This window comes from Penicillium subrubescens, assembly GCF_028828155.1.
Source record: "Penicillium subrubescens strain IBT 31985 chromosome Unknown utg000005l_segment0_segment0, whole genome shotgun sequence".
NCBI classification, from domain to species: Eukaryota; Fungi; Ascomycota; class Eurotiomycetes; order Eurotiales; family Aspergillaceae; genus Penicillium; species Penicillium subrubescens.
The window spans coordinates 1,474,240-1,495,456 of record NW_026643155.1 but is presented as its reverse complement, the minus strand read 5'-3'; the positions used below and the strand labels follow the sequence as shown (position 1 = coordinate 1,495,456).

The 21,217-nt window shown below is 49.0% G+C and overlaps 12 protein-coding genes across 12 annotated transcripts; 4 read left to right on the top strand and 8 right to left on the bottom strand.

Annotated features, from left to right (window-relative positions):
- Positions 1-52: 52 nt before the first annotated feature.
- N7473_007042 (uncharacterized protein) lies at positions 53-490 on the top strand (the record flags this gene model as incomplete). The annotated part of the gene is made up of 1 exon (XM_057152982.1): positions 53-490. The coding sequence occupies one exon, from the start codon at positions 53-55 to the stop codon at positions 488-490; it is 438 nt and encodes a 145-aa protein (XP_057007320.1).
- A 925-nt stretch (positions 491-1,415) lies between these two features.
- On the top strand, positions 1,416-3,678 carry N7473_007041 (putative triacylglycerol lipase (LipA); the record flags this gene model as incomplete). Its single annotated transcript, XM_057152981.1, has 9 exons — positions 1,416-1,942; positions 2,011-2,125; positions 2,178-2,296; positions 2,366-2,433; positions 2,486-2,576; positions 2,636-2,889; positions 2,951-3,237; positions 3,332-3,467; positions 3,539-3,678. Coding segments are annotated over 9 exons (1,737 nt in total), but the record flags the coding sequence as incomplete, so codon positions are not given.
- Positions 3,679-4,188: 510 nt separating this feature from the next.
- Positions 4,189-5,046, top strand: N7473_007040 (putative alanine--tRNA ligase; the record flags this gene model as incomplete). The annotated part of the gene is made up of 1 exon (XM_057152980.1): positions 4,189-5,046. One exon carries the CDS (start codon positions 4,189-4,191, stop codon positions 5,044-5,046), a length of 858 nt encoding a protein of 285 aa, XP_057007318.1.
- Positions 5,047-5,380: 334 nt separating this feature from the next.
- Positions 5,381-6,211, bottom strand: N7473_007039 (FKBP-type peptidyl-prolyl cis-trans isomerase; the record flags this gene model as incomplete). The annotated part of the gene is made up of 6 exons (XM_057152979.1): positions 5,381-5,420; positions 5,499-5,539; positions 5,648-5,672; positions 5,758-5,818; positions 5,932-5,999; positions 6,078-6,211. 6 exons carry the CDS (start codon positions 6,209-6,211, stop codon positions 5,381-5,383), a joined length of 369 nt encoding a protein of 122 aa, XP_057007317.1.
- A 1,184-nt stretch (positions 6,212-7,395) lies between these two features.
- Positions 7,396-9,135, bottom strand: N7473_007038 (uncharacterized protein; the record flags this gene model as incomplete). Its single annotated transcript, XM_057152978.1, has 1 exon — positions 7,396-9,135. One exon carries the CDS (start codon positions 9,133-9,135, stop codon positions 7,396-7,398), a length of 1,740 nt encoding a protein of 579 aa, XP_057007316.1.
- A 727-nt stretch (positions 9,136-9,862) lies between these two features.
- On the bottom strand, positions 9,863-10,199 carry N7473_007037 (uncharacterized protein; the record flags this gene model as incomplete). Its single annotated transcript, XM_057152977.1, has 3 exons — positions 9,863-9,876; positions 9,939-10,079; positions 10,133-10,199. The coding sequence occupies 3 exons, from the start codon at positions 10,197-10,199 to the stop codon at positions 9,863-9,865; spliced, it is 222 nt and encodes a 73-aa protein (XP_057007315.1).
- Positions 10,200-11,306: 1,107 nt separating this feature from the next.
- On the bottom strand, positions 11,307-11,588 carry N7473_007036 (uncharacterized protein; the record flags this gene model as incomplete). The annotated part of the gene is made up of 1 exon (XM_057152976.1): positions 11,307-11,588. The coding sequence occupies one exon, from the start codon at positions 11,586-11,588 to the stop codon at positions 11,307-11,309; it is 282 nt and encodes a 93-aa protein (XP_057007314.1).
- Positions 11,589-12,972: 1,384 nt separating this feature from the next.
- On the bottom strand, positions 12,973-14,057 carry N7473_007035 (histidinol-phosphatase; the record flags this gene model as incomplete). The annotated part of the gene is made up of 3 exons (XM_057152975.1): positions 12,973-13,221; positions 13,281-13,817; positions 13,899-14,057. The coding sequence occupies 3 exons, from the start codon at positions 14,055-14,057 to the stop codon at positions 12,973-12,975; spliced, it is 945 nt and encodes a 314-aa protein (XP_057007313.1).
- A 905-nt stretch (positions 14,058-14,962) lies between these two features.
- N7473_007034 (4'-phosphopantetheinyl transferase B) lies at positions 14,963-15,514 on the bottom strand (the record flags this gene model as incomplete). Its single annotated transcript, XM_057152974.1, has 1 exon — positions 14,963-15,514. The coding sequence occupies one exon, from the start codon at positions 15,512-15,514 to the stop codon at positions 14,963-14,965; it is 552 nt and encodes a 183-aa protein (XP_057007312.1).
- Positions 15,515-15,940: 426 nt separating this feature from the next.
- On the bottom strand, positions 15,941-16,844 carry N7473_007033 (ATP19 family protein). Its single transcript, XM_057152973.1, has 3 exons — positions 16,740-16,844; positions 16,488-16,615; positions 15,941-16,368 (listed from the first exon to the last, which is right to left on the bottom strand). Exons 1-3 carry the CDS (start codon positions 16,785-16,787, stop codon positions 16,317-16,319), a joined length of 228 nt encoding a protein of 75 aa, XP_057007311.1. The 5' UTR covers positions 16,788-16,844; the 3' UTR covers positions 15,941-16,316.
- A 447-nt stretch (positions 16,845-17,291) lies between these two features.
- On the top strand, positions 17,292-19,075 carry N7473_007032 (uncharacterized protein). Its single transcript, XM_057152972.1, has 3 exons — positions 17,292-17,664; positions 17,957-18,500; positions 18,594-19,075. Exons 1-3 carry the CDS (start codon positions 17,510-17,512, stop codon positions 18,912-18,914), a joined length of 1,020 nt encoding a protein of 339 aa, XP_057007310.1. The 5' UTR covers positions 17,292-17,509; the 3' UTR covers positions 18,915-19,075.
- Positions 19,076-19,759: 684 nt separating this feature from the next.
- N7473_007031 (uncharacterized protein) lies at positions 19,760-20,344 on the bottom strand (the record flags this gene model as incomplete). Its single annotated transcript, XM_057152971.1, has 2 exons — positions 19,760-19,783; positions 19,844-20,344. The coding sequence occupies 2 exons, from the start codon at positions 20,342-20,344 to the stop codon at positions 19,760-19,762; spliced, it is 525 nt and encodes a 174-aa protein (XP_057007309.1).
- Between the last annotated feature and the right edge of the window lie 873 nt (positions 20,345-21,217).

Genomic DNA, 21,217 nt, shown 5'->3' with positions numbered 1-21,217 from the left:
CACTGCACCTGGACCTGCCCTAGACGGTTTGAGCAAATTTTTCTCGCAGCACATGCCCAATCTAGCTCTTCCTCCTGTACCAGAGAACCTTCGAAGATCATCTTTTGGATCCGAGTCCACAGCGACGTCCAATGCATCAAATGGCCTTGAAAACATTGGTGGAGCTGTCGAGGGTTGGCTCCGCAAAGTCGCAACCCGCACCAAGGCTGGAATCAGCGAGCTTCAACAAGGGTCCCCCAACCAACAGGCAACCAGCCGTGGCCGTGGGCTTTGGGGAATTGGCGATCTGATCGAGCTGGACGATACCTCTGAAGGTCGGCGATCGCCTAGTGTTTTAGGAGGTCCTTCCCGGCGGGAAGCGCGGGGCACAAGCTCTACTTCCTCGTCATTTAGAGTTGCAGGTCCAACTGCGTCGGCGACGAGCAGGTCTCGAGCGACAGGGCTTGGCTCTGGGTCAAATGCATACGGGGAACGCGTGAAGGATGATTGATCTGTGTCTGATTGGCAGAGTCTGCAAAGGTACCATACATAATAGAGCGTCTATGCGATGTGCATTCTCTTTCATTTGTTTCCCCTCTTCCGATTTTTCGATGTCCAGATATTCCTCTTTTTCTTTTCTCATGAGCGGATTGGTGTTCTCTCTTCTATTCAGATAACCTTCTTCTTCTTGCCGGGCCTGATCAAGGCAGGCTCGATTCGACTCTTTGTATTGGCACTTGGGTCGATCAAATAGTAAAATAGAACTATACTGGAGTACATGTGATCCTCCTATTCCTTGCGACAAATTTCTCTCTAGTTTATTAGATGTACATCACTCTGTCAAGTCACGACAAGCGATCCAAATCCCGCGAGAATTGGACTGAATAGCTTCATCTAGCCGATGCCTTCATATATCACTGTCCGACATACCAACAATCTCGGCGCTAAGCTTCCATTTTGAGCACCTTACCCCGACCTCCAATTCACTTGTGCCTACAGCCTACAAATACAACAGCAACCCCCGCCAATTTCATACCGGAATTCTCCCAGCTTTATTTTCCCACCTATGAGCGTATCCATCCCCACAACTCTACGTACGAAGCCCCTAATGAAGTCTAAATGTAGCTTTGCAAAACTCTCTCGTCGAAACAATTTCCCCGGTTTAGCCTGGTTTTGGTTAATTTGCTTGCTATCTAGCCTATTTTCTGGGTTCGATGATCCCTCGATTGAGGGGTTGTGAGTGTGGTAATTGATCTACAATAACGTCTCTGCCTTGGCATGCCTACTGATTGTATAATTACTCCGTTGTTATTTCTTGTTCCCACTGGGGCATATATGTACTGAATACCTTACCTCGATCCGTCGTAGCAGGACAGTGTCTTGTCCCTCAATTGTCTAGCTCTCAAACTCCTATCTAGAGGACTGAATATCCACAGACAACCAAAATGCTCCGCCCAGCTCTGTGGCTAACCTTAGCCACGGCAGTATCCTCAACTCCACTATCCCATAGTGGAGCCGCAGTCTCATCACACCCACCAACAGCGACACTATCCCCAAGTAAAGGACCCCCCAAAACCGTATTCGTGGGCCGCACACTCCCCGAATTTGACCAAGACCTTTTCCTAGGCATCAAGTATGCCGACGAACCAGCTCGATTCACGGCCGCAGAATTGAAGTCGCATTACACTTCGAATGATAGTAATTCTGGTGTCTATGATCTCTCTACGGCCGGTGTGTCGTCTCACGGCAACGCTGTCTATTACAATGCTACCGAATATGGATATGATTGTCCTGGCTACGGGTCTGATACCACTAAATTGGTGAATATGGGATTGATTCGGTCGAGTGAGGATTGTTTGAATCTTAATGTGATTAGGCCTCAGAATGTCGGGGAGGAGGGGTTGCCCGTTATGTTGTGGATTTTTGGAGGTGGGTGGTCGCAGGGTGCTACTGCGGATCCCAGGTTAGTCGATTCCTATACTACATTGGATTGAAGGAGTTGCATACTGACCTTTTTTTGTGCTTGTGTAGATATAACATGAGTTATGTGGTTCAGCAGAGTGCGTTGAACGGCAAGCCTGTGCTGGGAGTCTCGATTAATTACCGCTTGTCGGCGTTTGGTTTCCTGGACTCGGAGGAAGTGAGGGTATGTAGATCCAGTTCTCAGAGCAGGCTCCTATGTATTGACATTATTATAGGCGGAGGGAAATACCAATCTTGCTCTTCGAGATCAGCGGACTGCTATGCGCTGGGTGAAGAAGCATATCAAGGCATTCGGTGGAGACCCAGATCGAGTCACGATCTGGGGTGAGTCGGCGTGAGTTTTTTTAGTGACAAAGAAATGGGTTGGGTTTCTCCATGGGTACTGACACTGATTTGTATACAGGGGAGCATACAGCGTGGGTGCGCACCTTGTCACCAGCAACGGAGATAACGAGGGTCTCTTTAGAGCTGGTAGGACATCCTTTCTCTCAACGAAATCAGAAGTGACTGACTCAGGATTCAGCAATTATGGAGTCCGGAAATGCAGTTGGACCGCCCTACAACGGCACTGAATGGCACCAGCCAATGTACAATCGGATTGTCCAAAGAACAGGGTGAGTCTGTCCAAAGAAACCAGCTATCACAACCACAGACGCTCATTTCCAGCGTTCAGATGCACCAATGCAACAAACACTCTCCAATGTCTTCGAGACCTACCATACCAGACTTTCTACAACAACGCCTATGAAGGACTAGAGTGGTTCGCCACAGTCGACAACAACTTCATCTCGCAGTATCCCCAGATCAGCTACCGCGAAGGCAAATTCGCCAAAGTCCCCATCCTCCTAGGCACAAACACAGACGAAGGAACCAGTTTCGGGACAACAGGCACAAATACAGATGAAGATTGCATTGCCCAGTTAATCTGTGAGTACCTCACTCCCACTCAATAGAACCTTATTAACCAACTCTTGCTGCACAAACACAGCCTCCAAGCGCTGGGTCCTCACCCGCGACGAAGCCACCCAGCTCCTCTCATACTACCCCAACATCTCATCCCTCGGCTGTCCCTATGGCTGGGGCAATGTGACCTGGCCGGAGAAAGGTCTTCAATATAAACGCTACGAATCTATGGCCGGTGATATCACCATGGTAGCGCCCCGTCGGATGTTGGCACAAGCCATGTCCCGATTCGAGGACCACGTTTATTCGTACCGGTGGGATGTTGCTGCACTGAATACTTCGACGACGATTGGAGTGCAGCATTTTGCTGAGGTAGGGATTACCCAATACCCAAGACTCTTTATAGGAATGAGCTAGTGGAACAAGACTGGCTGGATTACTGACTGGTTACGTTACTAATGTATAGATTCCCTTCGTCTTCGCAAACCCAGTTCAGAATATTACGGCTCTGGGATCTGATCCTGCGCGGCTGGAACTCGGACAACTGGCGGCTCGCATGTGGACGTCTTTTGTTACTGATTTGAATCCTAATGGACATGGAGGTGAGTTTGTTTTATACCCTGGGGTGCTCTGTTTGATGGTGCCTCACTAACAATAAATCAAACCCCAACAGTACCGCACATCCCTCAATGGCCTCGCTATTCCTCTAAACCTTCAAACTTTGTTTTCCGTCTTTCTCGGAATGAGAGCTACGTGGAAGCCGATAGCTATCGAGCGTCCGGGATGGCATATATCAATAGTATTGCGCGATAAGGCTGGCTTAGCTAGGTTTGAGGTAAATTGGGGAATTCATTATCCCTATAGCTGTCTTGAAGTTGAACATGTCTTCGATCACCAAAGCTGGTCTTGTTGTTCTGGTCAAGCTATGGCTTTTCACCAGGTTGGCGGAGTATTTCTGTGTCAGCACAACTACGGTACAAGGCTATAAGCCTACGGTACGTAGATAAGTGCTTTGTCAATGGAAATAACCAGAAACTGCCATGTTGAGTCAATAAAGATGTACTTGAATATTCTATGACTCCCTGGGTCATTTTGTACTCAGGCCGACTCTCCCATTGGCTGGATGCGGGGATGTACTTAACAGGGCGTGCGGGCCCCAGTTTCTCCCCGCGGCTAAATAATCTCCTCTGTTACCCTAATATCACTATTTAACAACCCCTTGATAGCAGCTGATAGGAAGAAAACTTCGATCCCATCTTTCACAGCACCTTCGCATAGTCAATTTCAGAATATAGGCCAGCGACTACCTTGTTTAACTACGCAATGCCTCCTCCAACCCCCACTTATCTCGCATACCAACACGACTCAAAACTCCTTCACCTCGAGACAACAGTCCAGTCCCTCCAACCATTCTCCGACCTTGAAGAAGCCAACCAAGCCCTCTTCAAATCCGCCAGCAACGATGACTTGATCCTCGTGACAAAGGACACCATCTTCCACCCACAAGGCGGCGGCCAACCCTCCGATGAAGGCTACATCTTCCCCGCAGGCACAGTCACCAGCACGATCAACAATCCAGAAAATGCACTCCTCCAAGTCCTAGCCGCACGAATGGACGCTACAAACAACGGCCAAGTCCTACACCTCGTCCGCGCCATGCCCAGCACAACAACACCCCTCCAATCCCTAACCCCCAACACACCAATCCTCCAAACCATCGACGCCGAAAAACGCCTCCTCTACTCCCGCCTCCACACAGCCGGCCACGTCCTCGGCTCCGCAGTCCGCCACCTCCTCGAGTCCTCCATTCCGAACTTCGACGAACTAAAAGCCTCACATTTCCCCGACAGTGCATCCTGCGAATTCCGCGGCAGCATTGGCGGCGAACACAAAGACGCTATTCAAGCCAAAGTAGACGAGTTTATATCCCGAGCGATGCCGGTTGAGATTCAGTTTTGGGGGGAGGAGGATTTTAAACGGGAGGGTGTGGAACATCTTCTTCCTGATCCGGGGTTGTTGGGACCGGGGCAGGACAAGTTTCGGGTTGTGAGGATTGTGGGTGCGGAGGTTTATCCTTGTGGGGGGACGCATGTTGATAGTACTGATTTGTGTGGGGGGACGGTTGTGAAGAAGATTTCCAGGAGTAAGGGGAATAGTCGGGTTAGTTATGCTGTTGTATAGGATGGGGTGTGTAGTTGATGTGCATAGATGGGGAGATTAAATACTATAGAATGCTGTGATTTGGCGTTGAGGCCTGAGGGTTGTCTACGAGGTTATAAGGTTAGGGTACGAGGAAGGGATGACTGGCAAAGCAAGCTACTCCATGGCTGATTCCCCCTTCGATGATTAGGGAATCATGACCGGAGCGTGTCCACCAAATGTTTGATTTCTTGTGTTCTAATCCGCTTCGTTCCGTTGTCTAGATCGTGATCTAGAATCGGGGAGGCGGGGGGTGTGGACCAAAAAAAAAAAAAAAGAAAGCAAGCTAGGACTCAACATTGTATAGTCAAGGAGTCTAGGCAGACTTGTTGTTGATCTTGACGAGCTCGACCTCGCTGGAAAGAGAGACAGTCAGTATGAATGGTTCTGTTGGAGAGGAGTGAAAGGACTGTGAGTAGCTCTCTGTAACTTACAAGACCAGGCGGGAGTTGGGGGGATCAGGCCGGGGAAGCCGCTGTTAGAAAAAAAATTGTTAGTGTCTTGATCGAAAGCTCTGGTGCCGTATTGTGCGTATATGGAAGCTGGATCGTTGGAAAGTGCGAGGATTCGGTAGTTTCGTTACATACTTGGGTCCGTAGCCGTAGTCACTGTCGGGGAGAGTTATATTAGCGCGCCGTCCTGGGCAGATTTCATGGCAGCTAGTAAGATCCCAAAGGGTAGGAGAACACTCACGAGCTGATGTCAAGGATAGCCTTCTCGCCGAGGCTCATCTGGGGGACACCCTCGTCCCAACCTATTCAGCACCATTGGGTCAGCAAGAGCCTTATAAACAGACCTACGCAAGCTAGATCTCATAGCACATCCACCACGTAGATCATCGCGCGCGGTCAGAAGTCATCCACACACCCTTGATAAGACGGCCAACGCCAATGGGGCTAGCCAGAGGGGAACCGCGGTCCCGAGAGCTGTCGAACCTGATCATTTGCAGCGGGGTTAGTAGATAGTTCAAGTTTCTAGCAGAAAATCACGACCTAGCAGATCGAGATACTCACTTGGTGCCCATGTAGTGGTTAGCAGCAGCGCTGGCGTCGTACAGGCAGCCAGTGTAGTGCATAGCGACGTTGTCACCCTTCTTAGGGAAGTCAACGCCGTTGCCGTTGGCCAGGATAGTCTTCTCAACACCCATTATGAAAGAATTGTGATTGATTCGAAAGGGATGACTGTAACAATGAAAGCTGAAGGATATTTGGAGAGAATCGAGGGAGGAGAAAGAGAGAAGAAAAGGGAAGCTTTAAAAAAACGAGGGGCAACCACTCGGGGTTCCACTTTTTCTCCAAGTGGGGTGGTGGTGGTTTCGGAGGCGCCGCGACGTAATGGACTAGTTAATATGGAGTTTTAACCCATAGGAGTTGACTCTGGACCAGTGAGAATTATCTATCTAATCGGATTTTTTCGGTATGTACTACCCGAATTACTTGGGATTGGCAAGGGGCTTATTTTGTCGCTTCTCGTTGGATGGCGCCTTCCGGGGCATGGCTCACGAAGCTCCGGAGGGGCGGGAGAATGAGGGGCAGACTCTTGGGACCCTGGGGAGATGGTTTTGTGAATTGGCATCTTGATAGAGGGGAAATAATATCCGAGGGCACATGTCGGGCTGGCTGAATGTTAAAAGGCTCTTCCTACAGTGTAGAACTATGCGAAATGTACTCTATAGAAAATTTTAGGGGTTCGTTCATAGTCATAGTCATCGTATCAGCGTATAGTTGGTTAAATGGATTATTCCCAGGATCTTAAGGCTCGCTATTTTTGGACTGGTATGATTCGCCATGAATGAGGCAGTTTGAGTATAGTCTAGCTGCCCATTTGTCCAAAGTACTCCACAATTGAGCTACTGTCCCTCCATAAAGTTGAACGTGGCAGACAACCCCACGGTCAAGCCGCATTTACCCGAGCTTCCCCAGTGGGAGCGGAGAGTTCTTATGGTAAGCCTACATATTTCAGTTTAAAGACCTTAGAGATCCTATGGATAATCACCAAAAGCGTTATGTCCGACCAAGCGAGAATCTATGCTTCTTGAGCTTCAATACCGAGCCCGCTCTTTTACAGCCTTGGCAAGCTGCTTCTGATAGACTAATCCGATCGTGTATATCAGACTTATCAACATCTGATGAGACGAGTAATGACCACACCTAAACAACATAGCGGTAGCGTGTTCACCAAATAGGAGAAGGCATCAAGCAGGATAATGAAGAATAAATCAGCGGTATCTATAGGCTTTTGTATCTAGCAATAACAAAGGTACAATCACGCATAGATAACACAAGGCACGAAACTAGGAGGTACATTGCACCCTATATCTGCATCGCAGCATCATTCTGTCTCCGAGGGTACTATAGTAGGAGATCTCTTCCGCTTCCTGGGGAAATATCTCTCCAATTCCCTATGGATAGCAACAAACCTTGCGGTTTGCGCTTCCAATTGTCCCAAATCTTCAAACTCCTCGTCTAGATCTTCATAGAAACTGAGGGTCCTCTCAAATTTGGCATTGAGATCTCGCATTTCGTCATCCGGAATTCTCAAGCGCTTATATCCCTCGCCCTCAATCTCTGTATCAATAGGCCTGTAGTCAATGGGTCGATCTCCGAGAAGAGCTCGGCGGAACCAATCTTCCCCGCGTATTTCACAAAGCTCAAACTCACATTCACGGCAAATTCCCTTCCCCTCTGCCATGGTTTCTTCAAAAGCGCAGATCTCACAGCATTCTATTCCCCGAGCTCGACGTTCTCGTGCAACGGATCGCCAGTAGTGAACTTCCTGAATGACCGTCTTGTAGATAACGAATACTCGCTCTGCGAGATCCATATAGATATACCCTGGCTCCCGCCATGGGAAATGATGGCGTGAAAAGACAGGCGCCCAGAGCACCCCATCTCGCGGAGAGCCCTGACGAACAGGAAGTGGGCACTCTAGAACTGCAAGCCAATGTAGAAAATGAAATCCCTCCGAGAATACACCATAGGAATTTCGAATGTTCCATCGATTTCCTTCTTCTTTCTTTTTCTTTCCGAGTTCGCGGTAGTTCGGGGCTCGGTGGATGCGTGAAGTATGATAGACATCATAGTTCTCGTATGTGTGTTTGATCACAGTACCCAGTCTTTCTGTTGTTGGCAGATCGGGAGGCCCGTCTGTGAAGAAGATGCAAATGGAGCTCATTTTGCGTCTCCCAGGATCATGATTGTGGCCAGTGGCGTAGACGAGAACACACCCATCTTCTGAGACATTTAGACCGCCAAAGTCGAATGGCTCCTTGGAGGAAGTGGCTAGATTTGTCTGATCAGAAGAAGTCGATATGTTCATAAATGGCTCTTGGGGTGGCATCCGCCCTTTCTTGAAATAGTTGTACAAGTAATGGACAATATCCCTCGAGACTCCGTTGCTGGGCACCAGATAAACCGAACTTCCCTCGCCAGCAAATCTTAAGCATTTTCGTTTTATAGCAGCAAGGAGGGTATGTCTGGCATTTCCAGCACGAAGTTTGGTGACGAGATCTTTGACAACTTCCATGTCGCAGCCCTGTTCTACCGGTGGCGGCATGGAAGCTGATATGCGTGAGTATTTTGCAGCCGTGGCGAGACATTCAAAGGCGTCTTGGGCAACGGCAATCACGACCAACTCTCGAACTTGTACCCAATCTGGCATCAGGAATGATGAATATGTGACTGAAGCGTAGAACTTTGTTTCATCAAGATGGTAGAATCGTGGCATTCGAGTGCGTCCGGTCCACTGCTCTTCCATCATATTCAGACAAGCCCAGCTAATCAAAAGTGGGATCTCGTGCAGCTGTGTGATTATTTGTCGAGCGAGAGTTTGAGTGGCCGGCTGGTCAGTTGACTGAAGCATTGTCGCCACATTGTCTCTCGTCACGAAGAAGCAACGGTAATGACTCTCGATAAATGTGGCATGACGGACGACACCATGTTGACTGTCCATCGCTTTAAAAGCATTCATGCCCTGATCGTAGCTATCCTGAATGAGCCGGTCGTCCTCATGTGGGACACTGAGATGCATAGATGTCAACGTGGAGAAAATGTCAGTGTCTGGGTGAACCATGCTTGCACTATCATTCTGCCCTGATGCTATACTCCTGAGTTCGCTCAGTATATCCTCACGATAAATGTCACGAGCCCATTCGAACACATAGTCCACAATTAGCAGAAGTTGTAGGGCCCCGTTTTTAGATGTTATCGATCCTCCCCAGAGGTCAAAAATTTGCTAGGAAAAATTTAGCGTCTCCAGAAGATCCTAGGACAGTAGGGATAACCAACATATTCAGCACTGCCAACTGTGCCGGATTTTCTGCCAGCATCGTGCTTTATGCATGCCGCGCATACTCGCCAATCCTCCCCCCTGTTCATGACCAACCAAACCAGGGGACTTGGTTTCTGATAATTCTGATTCAAGAATGATTCGGCGATTTCCTTCAAGCGCGTTTGCGTGCATAGCAATGTTCGCACCGGAAACGCAGATTGTAATTGAATCGAAATCCAATCACTCTCTGCCGCTTTTCCAGACTTTGCCTCGAGTACTAAGAATGGGAACAAGATTGGATCTCCTTCCTCGCTAAGTGGAGATTCCCCCAAGATCTCATGAACAAGCTTATCCTGTTCATCCTCTGGTGTACCCGGACAAGCCTTGTCGTTGAGAAGGTTCTCGATGTTCCGGGTCTGTCGAAGTCCGTAAATTGCATCTGGCTTTGTTGCTCTGGGCAGTTCTTTCTCGATACTTGACTCATGATGGACAGGCTCATCTTCCCTGTGACTGAAAATCCGATTCAGCCCTACAGCTTCGATCCTACGCTGTCTGTCAGTTCGGGTAGCTAGGAATGACACTGAGTCAGATGGCTTGTTACTAACGCGTCACCTTTCCTAAAGTCTCGCGGACAGCGGCATGGTTGTCTTTTTCTCTGTCTAGCACGTAGTGCTTCTGCCTTCCTCGAGCCCTCTTCCCTGGTGGCTTCGATCTCCGAACGCCATACTCTGTTCCGGCAACGTTTACTAGATTGGATTTTAGCCGAGCTGGAAATCGCGCATGGTTTAGAGCTGCTCACCATACGACTTCTGAGGTGAGTCGGGCCAGGGCGTACGGCTCGCACGCAAATCGCCAGGTCGATTCATTCCGTCTCACACAGCGCTTAGCTCGCTCGGTGAGATCCTCCGCTTGCTTCTTTACATCTGCAGACCATGGGGCGGTTTCGACAGTCGTCAGGTCAACCGCATAGGTGTCAAACTGTTTTCTCCCGAGCTCCTCGACCGCGTTGAATGTTGAACGGTGGCTTTCGGGCCATTCATGCCTCGGGACTTCTCCCAAAAAATCAATTCTGTAACGACGTCTCAATTTTTCCACTTTTTGTCTTTCTTTGGCTGTGAAGGGCATGGTAAAAATATAATCGTGAAGTGAAACACAGAGAGTAGCGAAGAAGGAGAAAGGAATAGGGCTGCTGTCGAGAATAAATACAGAGTGACTGGAGAGGAGGGCAAAAGGCAACCATGACGCCTTGTCCACTGTCCACGGATGCCTGGCGGCATGACTTTAGCCTTGCAATATGCCTGTTTGAAATGCTGGCTTCTGAATGGCTAAATGTTACTACGCTATGTATGTGCAAACTGCGCCGCCGTACTTTTGCGCAGAGCATCTAGTGTTAATCAGGTCCGGGTGGCGAAACAAGACATAACCACGAGGTAGGTAAAGAATGCTTGGGTCTCTCAGGCTAAGTTGCAAATATCTTTTGCACCTCTACTGTAGGACAGGTCAGGCAAATTGGCCTGCTTATACTGAAGTCTAGACTGCCGTCGGAAGTGGGCGAAGTTCCACAGTACTGTTGGGGCACACAGAGTGGGGTCCGATTGTGGGGGCGAAAAGACGAGGGTGAGGAACGGTGTTAACCGAGACAATGACATTGTCGGGACATGTAATATAGGCAATAAGCTCTAGAGTACCGTGGGAAGATAGAAGTGTGCACTGTAGTTAGAGAAGATCCCGTCAACGATATTGGAATTTCAATATAATGGTTGGCCCTATTCGATTTGTTATAGCCAGTAGGTAGAAATAATAAATCCAGATTAAAAAAGGCTTCTGGAACAATTATGCTCCAAAGCCAGTTGAAAATAGTTGGTGAGCAAATCTGCAAAGAATGCACAACGAGATAATGTCTACCTGTCGCATGCTTTGCCGGCCCAAGAACCTGCGCCCTTAGTTTCCCTTGGCAGGATATCCCATTCAACTTATTCATTCCCGGGCTGCCTGGGCTGCTTGGGGTTCTTGTCATTGCCATGATCACCATGATCGTGGTGTTTGTCGTCGTCATCATCGCGATCCTTCTGGCTGCTAGCCACAGGCTGATGATGGTCACCCTCGTTAGGATGATGATGTGCTTGCTGATGCTCGGGCTTTTTGTTAACGGGATGCCGCTCGAGGCAGATTTGAGGTGGGCAGCCTGAGCTATTATTTAGCTGTTGTTCAATCATAGAATGTGTAATCTGATTTAGATACGAACTTTCTTGCATCTTGAAATGGATTGGTCCAGAAGTGGTGGTAGTTCGAGTGGTCAGATGAAGCTGACTTGTCCTCATTGACACCCGCTCAGGAGGGTTGACAGCGAATATTTATCATACTATAAATGATCGTTGCCGCTAACAGTGACGTTCACAATCATCATAGATAGCTCTGTCAATCCATCTGGAAAAGAAGGTTTGGTGAGGGGCATATAGACTTTCGAGTCTAACAAACAAGCTTCTATGTTCCTAATCTTATCAATGCTCTTTGCCTTGCCCACTCTCTAGTTCTCTTAGCAGAGCATTTCTAGTTTAAAGATATGGAACGCCTTAGGAATATTCTATAAAAGAGAAGAAACTAATAGAATATTCTAAGAAGGCTTTGGTTTCTAGCCTAAGAGAGGTGTATATTTAGCATGTGTCTCGTTTCATGAGAACAGAATTTTGTGTGAAGAGGGAAATCTCAAGTATGCAGATGATAGAGTGCAAGCCGACCATTATCCCACATGGTCTGTGAAACACTGGACTGTAAGGATTCCATGCTTGGCTACCTGAATTCCGAGCTAAAATTTCGCTGGTGCTGGTGGCAGGATTTTATCGCGCGCTTTTCTAGCCCCAAATCGACCAATTTTCGCCCGGTTTGAAAGAGGCAGTTGTCATGGCAAGGCATGCTTACGCAGCAATAGATATCTACTGCCCTTCGACGGACAATCCTGTCTGTCCAAAGATCTAGCTGGTATTCCTATGCTCTGACAGATATCTCGGGATATACTACTATGAGCACCAGATCTGGACCAAGAGTGTCTAACCCACAAGATCTAGCCTAGCTGACTTTGTGGCATCACTCAATTCAATGTGAAACTTTTCGGGAACAGCGCAACTGTTAGTACTGCCATATAGCAAACAATTTTGTTTTTTGTATATTTTCTTTATTCAGTTCTAAGCCTTCAGTCCGGGATGTGATGACCAAGGTTTTTGATCGAGAGATTCATCAAGTGGACAAAAATCTCTGTGTTAACAGGTTATTTGCTATGACTCTCTGCCTCGGCGCACTCACCTATCACGTCAAAAGTACTCAATATGACAGGACTCATGTCCTCTCATGCCTGGGACCGTCATAAGTAGCGCATACAACATCAGTATGAAGCAGTCCTGGCATTACCGGTTTTATAGACAGCCTATAAACACTAAGAACGTGCATACTCGGCTCTCTCTGTCTTCTCAACACCCCGCATTTCATTCGTAAACACTGTGTTACATGGTCCTTGAACATTCTATCATAGCTACACTTTCCAATATTTGAGTATTCAATGGATGGAATCATGTCATCAACTGAACTTTAGTGGAGTAGACCCTCGCAATATGTGCATCATGCTCGACCTCACAGACGCGATGATCACACCTTCCAGAAAGCCATCTGCTTAACCTCCTCCATAGAAACGGCAGCGACTCTCGTGCGAGGGAACCGCTCATCCGGTGCAGCCGACAGGTCCCCACCTTCCTCTCCAACCAACGACAAATAATGCAACTTGTCCACGCCCAATCGATCCAAAAACTCCAGCACGCGGTGGAAGTTCAAACTCACCTGGTCAACGCCATGACTATCATCTGACAGACAAAGGCGTCCACCAAGGGCCAAAAGTTCCTATCCAGAATCAATCAGTATCTCCAAAACAGCCCAACATAAACCATCACTAAACATACCTCACAAATCTCCCCCTTCGGATAAGGCTCACTCATCCCCTTCCTAAGCGCAGCCCCATTAACCTCCACCAACCCGCCATACCCAACCACAAACTCCAAATTCCTCACAACCCTCTCCCAAACCCCGGGCCACGTCTTAAAGCTCCGCTCAGGATCATCACTCTTCAACCGAATCAAATCAAAATGCCCAACGACAGGCGGCTTCAACGCCTTCAGCATATCCAGCTGCGCGTCAAAGTAATCCTCGAATAGACGCTCATCGGTGCCGCCGGCGATATCGCGGGCCCGGATGTACATCTCGTGGTCGTAGTCGATGGGGATGGTGTGCATGTGGTGCACGGAGCCGATGAAGAATTCAAAGGGGAAGCGGGAGAGGGAGCGGGCGATGACGGTTTGCGAGGAGGGCCGGATCCAGTCGCATTCGAAGCCAATTATGATGGAGATTTGGGAGGAGTATTTTTTGCGTAGGCGGAGGGCTTCGGTGAAGTACGCTTCTTCGTTGGTGGAGTGCCAGGCTTCTGTTTGGCCGGCTTCGATCTGGGAAGTTTGTTAGCAAGTGAAGTGAATGTAGAGGGGTGGATGATTGGAAGGAGATGGTGGTGAGAAAGGATATAGTACCTCTTCTGGGTAAAAGTCCACCTCTTCGCGGGGCATGTGCTCAGTCAGGCAAAAGACTTGCATCTTCTTGCTGATGGCGGTCTGAATGACTTCCTCGAGGGAATCTTTGGCATGGCCAGGGCAGAATTGGCCCGAGTGGCTGTGGTGGGAGAATGGCATTGTGTATATATTCTTTTTCTTTCCCCTGGGTCGTGGTTAGTCAATGTTCATGTGAGGTTGATGGTAGGTGGGGGATGGGATGGTCTGGCAGTAGACGAGCAAGAGAGAGAAAGAGATGGCTGAAGGAGACCGGGTATCCAGCTTGTACTGTCTTCATTCTTACCTCTGTTTCTATCTTCAGGTGTGATGCGATGTACAGGAGTATTGAGAATCAGATATCAGAAGTTGGGGAATTGAGAAGTTAAAGTTAGATGGAGACAGAAAGTTGATAGCAGTCCCGATAAGGATTTTAGTCCCGCTTTTTGTGGGGGAAGGCGAGTCATATGTACAAGGACGTCGGATTCTATGAAGACTCCGTACACGGGGCCCAATTGTAGAACAGGATTGGCTTGTGACTTCTATGTCCCACTGATTGGCTCATTTATAAATTAAGGCGTGAGCTTTTCTGTTATTCGCATCTATCTGGTTTGACGAAGCGCTCTTCCTTCAGCCTCGGCACACCTGTGTAGAAGCAGCATGTTATGTACACAATTGCCAGCCAGAAAATACTCTGGCATTAACCCATAGCTATATCGTACAGTAATCACCGTTTGAGAAATCCTGGCTCCAGGATGTTACTTCATGCCCTCCTGTCCTTCAGGTCAGAGACCGGGGCCATTCTGCTCCTTCTTCCAACGATGAACCCATCGTATGCAGCAGACACCATTGCACCGTCGAGGTACAAAATGACCTCGATATACAGTAAAACAACGCCTTCAAAACTCCATCCAAACATCTAACCACATAACCCGCTCCCAGTAATAGCAGACACCAGCACATCCCTTCCCACTCCACGGAAACTCTCACAATCTCAAAACGAGCCAAACCGTCACTCAATCGCAAAGCCCATCCCTGCATAAATCCACTCACCCAGCCGCCAAAACAGTCGCAACCACATATTCCCCATCATGCGAAATCGACAATTGACCCAACCGATCCGGCCTCCCCTCCCCACCCCCCAAAAACACAATCTCCGGCCTCCGGCTCGTGCCCTCCTGCGCCGCCGCCAGCACCCCATTACCTCCCAGACTATTCCCCATATCTAGCACAGTAGCATTATCCATCTCACTATCCCCCGGCACACGTACAACGACATCCTTCCAACCAAGCGCCGCAGCCCCGCCCGGCGCGGCTTTACGCGCGGCTTCTTTTGCGGCGAAGCGGCCGGCGAGCCAGCGCGTCATGTCTGGTGTGATGATAGGTGTGAACGGAGGGAGAGAGGGGGAGGCATGTCGGTTTGGATAGAGGGTGAGGGTATCTTTAAAGCGCGTTTGAAAGTCGAGTTGTTCCTGGTCGCTGAGGATACGGCGTGTGAAGCGGGTGAGGTAGTTTGTTCTTTGGAGGAGGCGGGTTATGCGGGGGAGATGGACGATGTCGGTGCCGATGTTTAGGGCGAGGGGGAAGGGGATTGGTTTCATTTGTGGAGGTGGAGGTGGAGGTCAGTATGTGGGAGAGAGAGGTAAGTGTGACCTGGCTTGTGGGTTGGGTTCTTGTGGTGTGGTTGGTGAGATTGGAAGGGAAAAGGTGAGGTCGGGAGAAAGTTGGAGAGTGGTAAGCTTGAGCACGCGGTTGGTGCGGTGAGAGAGAACTCGTATATTCGAACTGGGGGGCACTTGACTACAGCTTTATTGAGTACTTTTAAAATCGAAATATGGTCTGTCAAGGATCTATGCCATAAATTCGTGGGGATGGAGTTCTGCCCCGTCTACTATCAAAGCCGCGCGATGAGAACTATTCCGCCAAGCGGGGCCGGAGACGCTACGAAGTTCACTTAACCTCATAATAAGAATAAAAGCTCAGGAAAGTCCGCTAACGCGGAAGGAACCGAGCTTCTTACGAGCTTCTCCGTACGAAAGAGCTTGCCCGCAATTCCTCATACGCATGAACAGCTTCATTGACCATCACCGCAATCAAGGATTCGGATCAACGGAGAAACCTCAGTAGAAGGAACATTTCTTCTATGCAGCGTACACGCCTCTTATGTACAGAACCACGAAATAACACATCACTCGCTATCCTCCAAGATCGGCCCGGCCAACTCCGCAAAGTGCAAAGTCGAAGCGACTAAAATGTCGCAGGCCAGCCGACGAGTCGAAAACGGTCGGAAGGGAAGCGACACGACGAACGGATATGAGGTCAATTGGAAGTCATGCATCATACGAAGTCGTACTCATGGCCGGGCCGGGCCGTCGATATAAATCCGTGTTTGGAGAGGGGAGTTTAGTGTTTCTCGGACTTCTTGTCACCTCCGTCGACTTCCTTCAGGAATTGTCTGTAAAGGAATGGTTAGTACGGGCGATCTTTAATTGCAGGGTTTCATGCGATATCAAAAGATGAAGTTGATATGTCGTCGGCATCGTCGGGGATATTCGGGTCTATAGCAGCACGTACTGAATGAAGTCACCTTCCTCCTTGGACGAGGCGTTGATGGGGGGACCAGCAGCGGTCTTGGGCTTGGAGCCACCGCCCAGGGCGAGGTAAGAACCGGCGAACATTGTTCCGAGGACGGCCATGGAGAGCTGGTAGAGTAGAAAGCGGGTTAGCTTGCGCCGGTAACATTTCCAGCTTGCTGGAGGTAGTAAAAAGGGATACGGGGAGCGCCAGCGATTGTCCCCCGGGGAGGGACGGGTAGTGAGCACTTACGACGTGAGAGCCGACCTTCTTGCCGGCGACCTGGTAGTAGACGACCATATTGAGGAATTGGGGATGTGAGAATCGGGGGAAGGTCTAGTGCAGCGATGTGGGAGCGGAATCCTTAGGCTTGGAGCAGAGACGAGGTCGGGCTTTGAGACCGCTTTTCCTAATGTGGTTAGTGTAAATGATGGATGAGTCAGCAGAGAAGAGAGTGTCGGGTCAGGTGATCTCCCGAGTGTGTCCGAAATCATGTGACTGGATCGGGAAGGATGTCACGATTGGCCGAGAAGATGAAGAACATACAAAACACAACAATTAGATTGAAATGGAAATATCTGATATTTGAAGGAATTGATGGTTTTGAAAAGTCATTGCTTGGGTATTCCAGTTTTACTATCACAATACCATACCATGTAGCTGTTTGATCAACTAGAAGCATGTAGTAGAAACGGGAAGTAAATTATTCCATCCTCCCCTCTAGGCCGAATATACCTCCGGCTATGTGCCTGGCCCTGGTCTGGCTGATGCGCTGCGCCTGCTTCGGCTGCCGTGGTCGGTTACTGCGAATGCCTCTTCATTAAAGTCGCCTGGGCCGCGGATTCCCTCTCCTTTTCCTGTTTGCTCTCATATTCATTCTCTTCTTTCTGCTTTCCCTACGCATTTCAGCGTGTTCCTTTACCGGTTTCGCATCTGCATACCTCTACAACATCTCTCCCACCACTACCAGTCAAGCCCACGCTCTTTTTGATTTCCCGAATCCTCGATACTAGCTTCGCACGATGTTCTGGGGTAGTAGCCAGCCAAAAGAGCCGAATAGCCCTCCCCCGCCGGATCAGGATGCAGACAAACCCGTTACGAGGGAGAAGCTCCCCACAAAGCTGCAGCATTTAGTGGACCGGGAAGACGACTTTTACGATGATATCTACCCATCATAGTAAGTATCTGGCATTGCATTCTCTACACTGTGATCCAAATCGAGTGCACAATCAAGAGTGATACATATGAGCGAAGAGCCTAGAGCCAGCGAGAAGCCCGTCTCTTTCCCGTTGTGCTCCACTTTTCCGTGCACATCCCGACTGCCAATGACATAACTGGTCATTGCTTCATTACTGCACTGAACTCTTCAAAAGACATCCTCTCAGCTTCAGCTTCAGCTCTACCCCCAGCTCCTGCACAACCACCCACAAACAGAGCTTCGCTAACATGAGCTCCTCCCAACCCCCTAGCTCCGTCGACTCCACCGACACCCCATACCGCTACGCTGCCTACGCCCAGCGCGTTCGCACAATCCTCCTCTCCGCCCACCGCTACGTCGCCTACACCTCCGACATTGGCGAGTCCTTCCGCCCCGTCGCACACCCGTGGCTCGTCCGTTCCGCCTACGGTATCTCCTGGACCTACCTAGTTGGCGACGTCGGCCATGAGGGTTACAAGGCGTACCTGCGTAATCGGCGCGCACTAGCCCCGCCCGGCGACGCGCACAAGGATGCCACGTCGGAGCAGATCCTGGTCGGCATGGCTACGGGGAATATTAGCATGCCGCTGTCGAGCGAGGGGAGGGCTAAGGAGAAGGATTCGTTGACGCCTTGGCCGACGACGGAGATTTCGCTTGCTGAGGATTATCGCATGGTTATGGTTAAGCGAGCTGTGTTTCAGAGTATTGCTAGCATGGGATTGCCTGCTTTTACGATTCATAGTGTGGTGAAGTATTCGGGTCGTGCGGTGAAGGGGGTGAAGAGTACGCTTTTGCGGACGTGGTTCCCTATCGGGGTAAGTGTTGAGTCTTTTTTATTCCTTTTGACTTTGGATCCGCAGCCCTACGTTGGAAAAGCATATGCTAATCGTTTTTTACCTGGTCTCCAGCTTGGTCTCTCTGTCGTCCCCTTCCTCCCATACATCTTCGATCACCCCGTCGAAGAAGCCGTTGACTGGGCTTTCGGTACCGCCCTCCGCCTCTACGGCGGCGAAGATGCCGTCCGCCCTCTTCCTAACCATGCCATGCTCTCCAAGGCCGCCGCCGAGGAAAATGGAAGCGTGACGACTGCCGCACAACTCTCGTGGGAGGAGTACAAGAACGAGCGGGAAAAGGCTCGTGAGCTCCGTCTGGAACAAAGCGGTTCTAAGTCGCTGTCAAGTTGGTTTGGAGGCTGGACCTCTGAATCTGAGAAGCCGAAGAAGGAGTAGAAGAGTTGAGTTGGGCTGTAAAACGCTTTTCTCTGGCTGGATACCTTCTGATATCTGTTACTAATCCCCTCTCTTGTGGGTATACACATACATCTCTCCTGTCACTTTCTTTTCTTGTACATAGGACATACATATGAATAACTCTATTAACTTCAGCTGAGATACTTTTACCTTTAAGGTTTACATTTAGCCTCCCCTTGTTCAGTGTGCATTGCAGTGGTTCAACCTACGTCATTTTACCCGCCACAAAGCTTCCTACTTAAGGTTAACATTTACCGTACCTCAGTACGGAGTTACCTTTTTAGGTAGTTCTCGAAGCTCTATTATCTCATAAGTAGAGCCATATATCTCGCAGGTAATCGAGGATTCGAAATAACCTCATCCGTCACCAAGTCGGATCTTTACTCGCAGATTGAAGGTAGAAGTCCAGTAGTGGTGATCGCCAGTACCTACCTACAAGGGTCCGATACTCCGCTCGCTTTTTCTTATAAATGGACTAGAAAAATAATTGCAAATGAGGTTACAACTTCGCTGAGTATCAATCTTGAGGGTTTTTGTGTCAGATCAGGTAGGATGTCAAGTAGCTCCGAGTGAGAGTGATAATCTTTCTTAGCTAGTTCCCAAAAGAAGACCAGATAAGACAAATAGCTCAACCTTAAAATATGACACCTTTTATTGATACTTTCAAGTGTGTGATAATATTCAAGTCTTAAACTCACATATCTAAATCATAACAGACCTCCCAAACTCCATGCAAGACTTGAACACGCTCGCCTACCCATGCTTCCAAAAGGGTATAATACCATAACTCCTTATAAGAACACCAAGCAAAAAAAGATGCTCACTCAAACTTCTCCTAACAAGTTCTTCTAAACACCCAGTCAGCATACACCGCAATTCAATTATCCATCACCGGGTATTCAACATACCTTCTCATCCTCCACCCAATCCCTAGATGCCTTGTCTTTCTCCTGCCCTCTCTGTTGTCGATGTACCTTAAAACCCCAAGCAACACCCAACAAAACAACGACCACAAAAACAATACTAAACCCACAACACATCATCGACTCGTTCTGTCCGATTCCCAGTAGTGGAGTATCCGTACTTGGACTGGACTGATGCCCCAACCCCGATGAGTGTTTACTCGGGAACATAATCGATCCGTAGCGGGAGACTTGTATGACCGAGCCATCGTCGTCGACATGTATATTCTCCGACTGGCTGGGCAGAGCCTGTGATTTTGATTTCGTGTTCATTCTCGTATGATCTACGTCATTGTCGTCGTCGTTTGTATTATCGGTATCAGAGGGATGGTATCGCGGTTTCCCCGCTGGCTCGTAATAGTCATCATGATCCTTCAGCCACCGCTCATAGTCCGTTTCATGTCTGTCGGTGGTTTGTTTTGGGTTGGAGGGTTGGCGGAGCGCCATGGTTGTTTTGTTGTTAAGTTGAGTTCCAATTTTGGTGGTACTGTAGTGATTGATCGGTGTTTAATTTATTTCCGATGGAATGCTCTGCGTCGGCCTTTTTGGGGTTGAAATAAGAGCTCGGGTTTCTTGAAGCGGATTGCGCGGGTTATTGTATCCGTTGATGAAAGACTTCGGCCTAAAGTAAAGTAAAATGTCGAGATAAATCGCGCGTCGAGGCGGGAGCAGGCAGACACAGTGATATAAGTACAGCACTATGAAAGTCCATACTGCAAGGACTTGAATACAGAAAAAGAAGAGGGGCCGGACTCGGGGGCCATAAGCAATTCGTGGCTGAGCTTCGCTCTCACGAAACTAGGCTCCTATTTACCATAGGAGGGAGGAAATGCTATTGGGGAATCCACGAATCGCTTCGAATGTCTCAGATGGGGCCGAAAAGACAAAGGTGAAAAAAGGGTCCAGTCCACAAAGAAAGTGTCCCGTCAGGGTCCAGGGTTCTGCACGAGGAGAAACATCTGCGCCCTTTGTTGTTCCTGATTGGGGGCGGGTTGGGGTCCGTGGATGGTGGTGGAGGTTGTTTATTGGTAGATCCCGTCGGCTATCGTGGTGGTAGAATTAGAGAGCTTTGTGACTGAAATGTGGCACTACGCTAAGTGAGTACTGTCCATAGTCTAAGTACACATGGAGTTGAGTTGAGACATTATAGCTAAAGTCGGCAATTCTTGACGGTTACATTCTTTCTGTTAATTCGCGTGATCATGTGTTCTGTACACTGGGGGTAAGTTGGCTCGAAGCCCTGTCGAGTGGATGATGGTTTTCTGCTTTTCTGCTTACGGGGATACATCCCATGCTCCAGTGTCACAATTATTGCGTGAC

Excerpts from the sequence above, each read along its gene's own strand:
- N7473_007033 (XM_057152973.1), bottom strand. The coding sequence starts at position 16,787 with ATGGTCGTCTACTACCAGGTCGCCGGCAAGAAGGTCGGCTCTCACGTC. Across the intron at positions 16,616-16,739 it reads AGAAGGTCGGCTCTCACGTC|CTCTCCATGGCCGTCCTCGG; the intron begins GTAAGTGCTCAC and ends CTACTCTACCAG. Across the intron at positions 16,369-16,487 it reads GAGGAAGGTGACTTCATTCA|ACAATTCCTGAAGGAAGTCG; the intron begins GTACGTGCTGCT and ends ATTCCTTTACAG.
- N7473_007032 (XM_057152972.1), top strand. The coding sequence starts at position 17,510 with ATGTTCTGGGGTAGTAGCCAGCCAAAAGAGCCGAATAGCCCTCCCCCG. Across the intron at positions 17,665-17,956 it reads GATGATATCTACCCATCATA|CTCCGTCGACTCCACCGACA; the intron begins GTAAGTATCTGG and ends CCAACCCCCTAG. Across the intron at positions 18,501-18,593 it reads GGACGTGGTTCCCTATCGGG|CTTGGTCTCTCTGTCGTCCC; the intron begins GTAAGTGTTGAG and ends CCTGGTCTCCAG.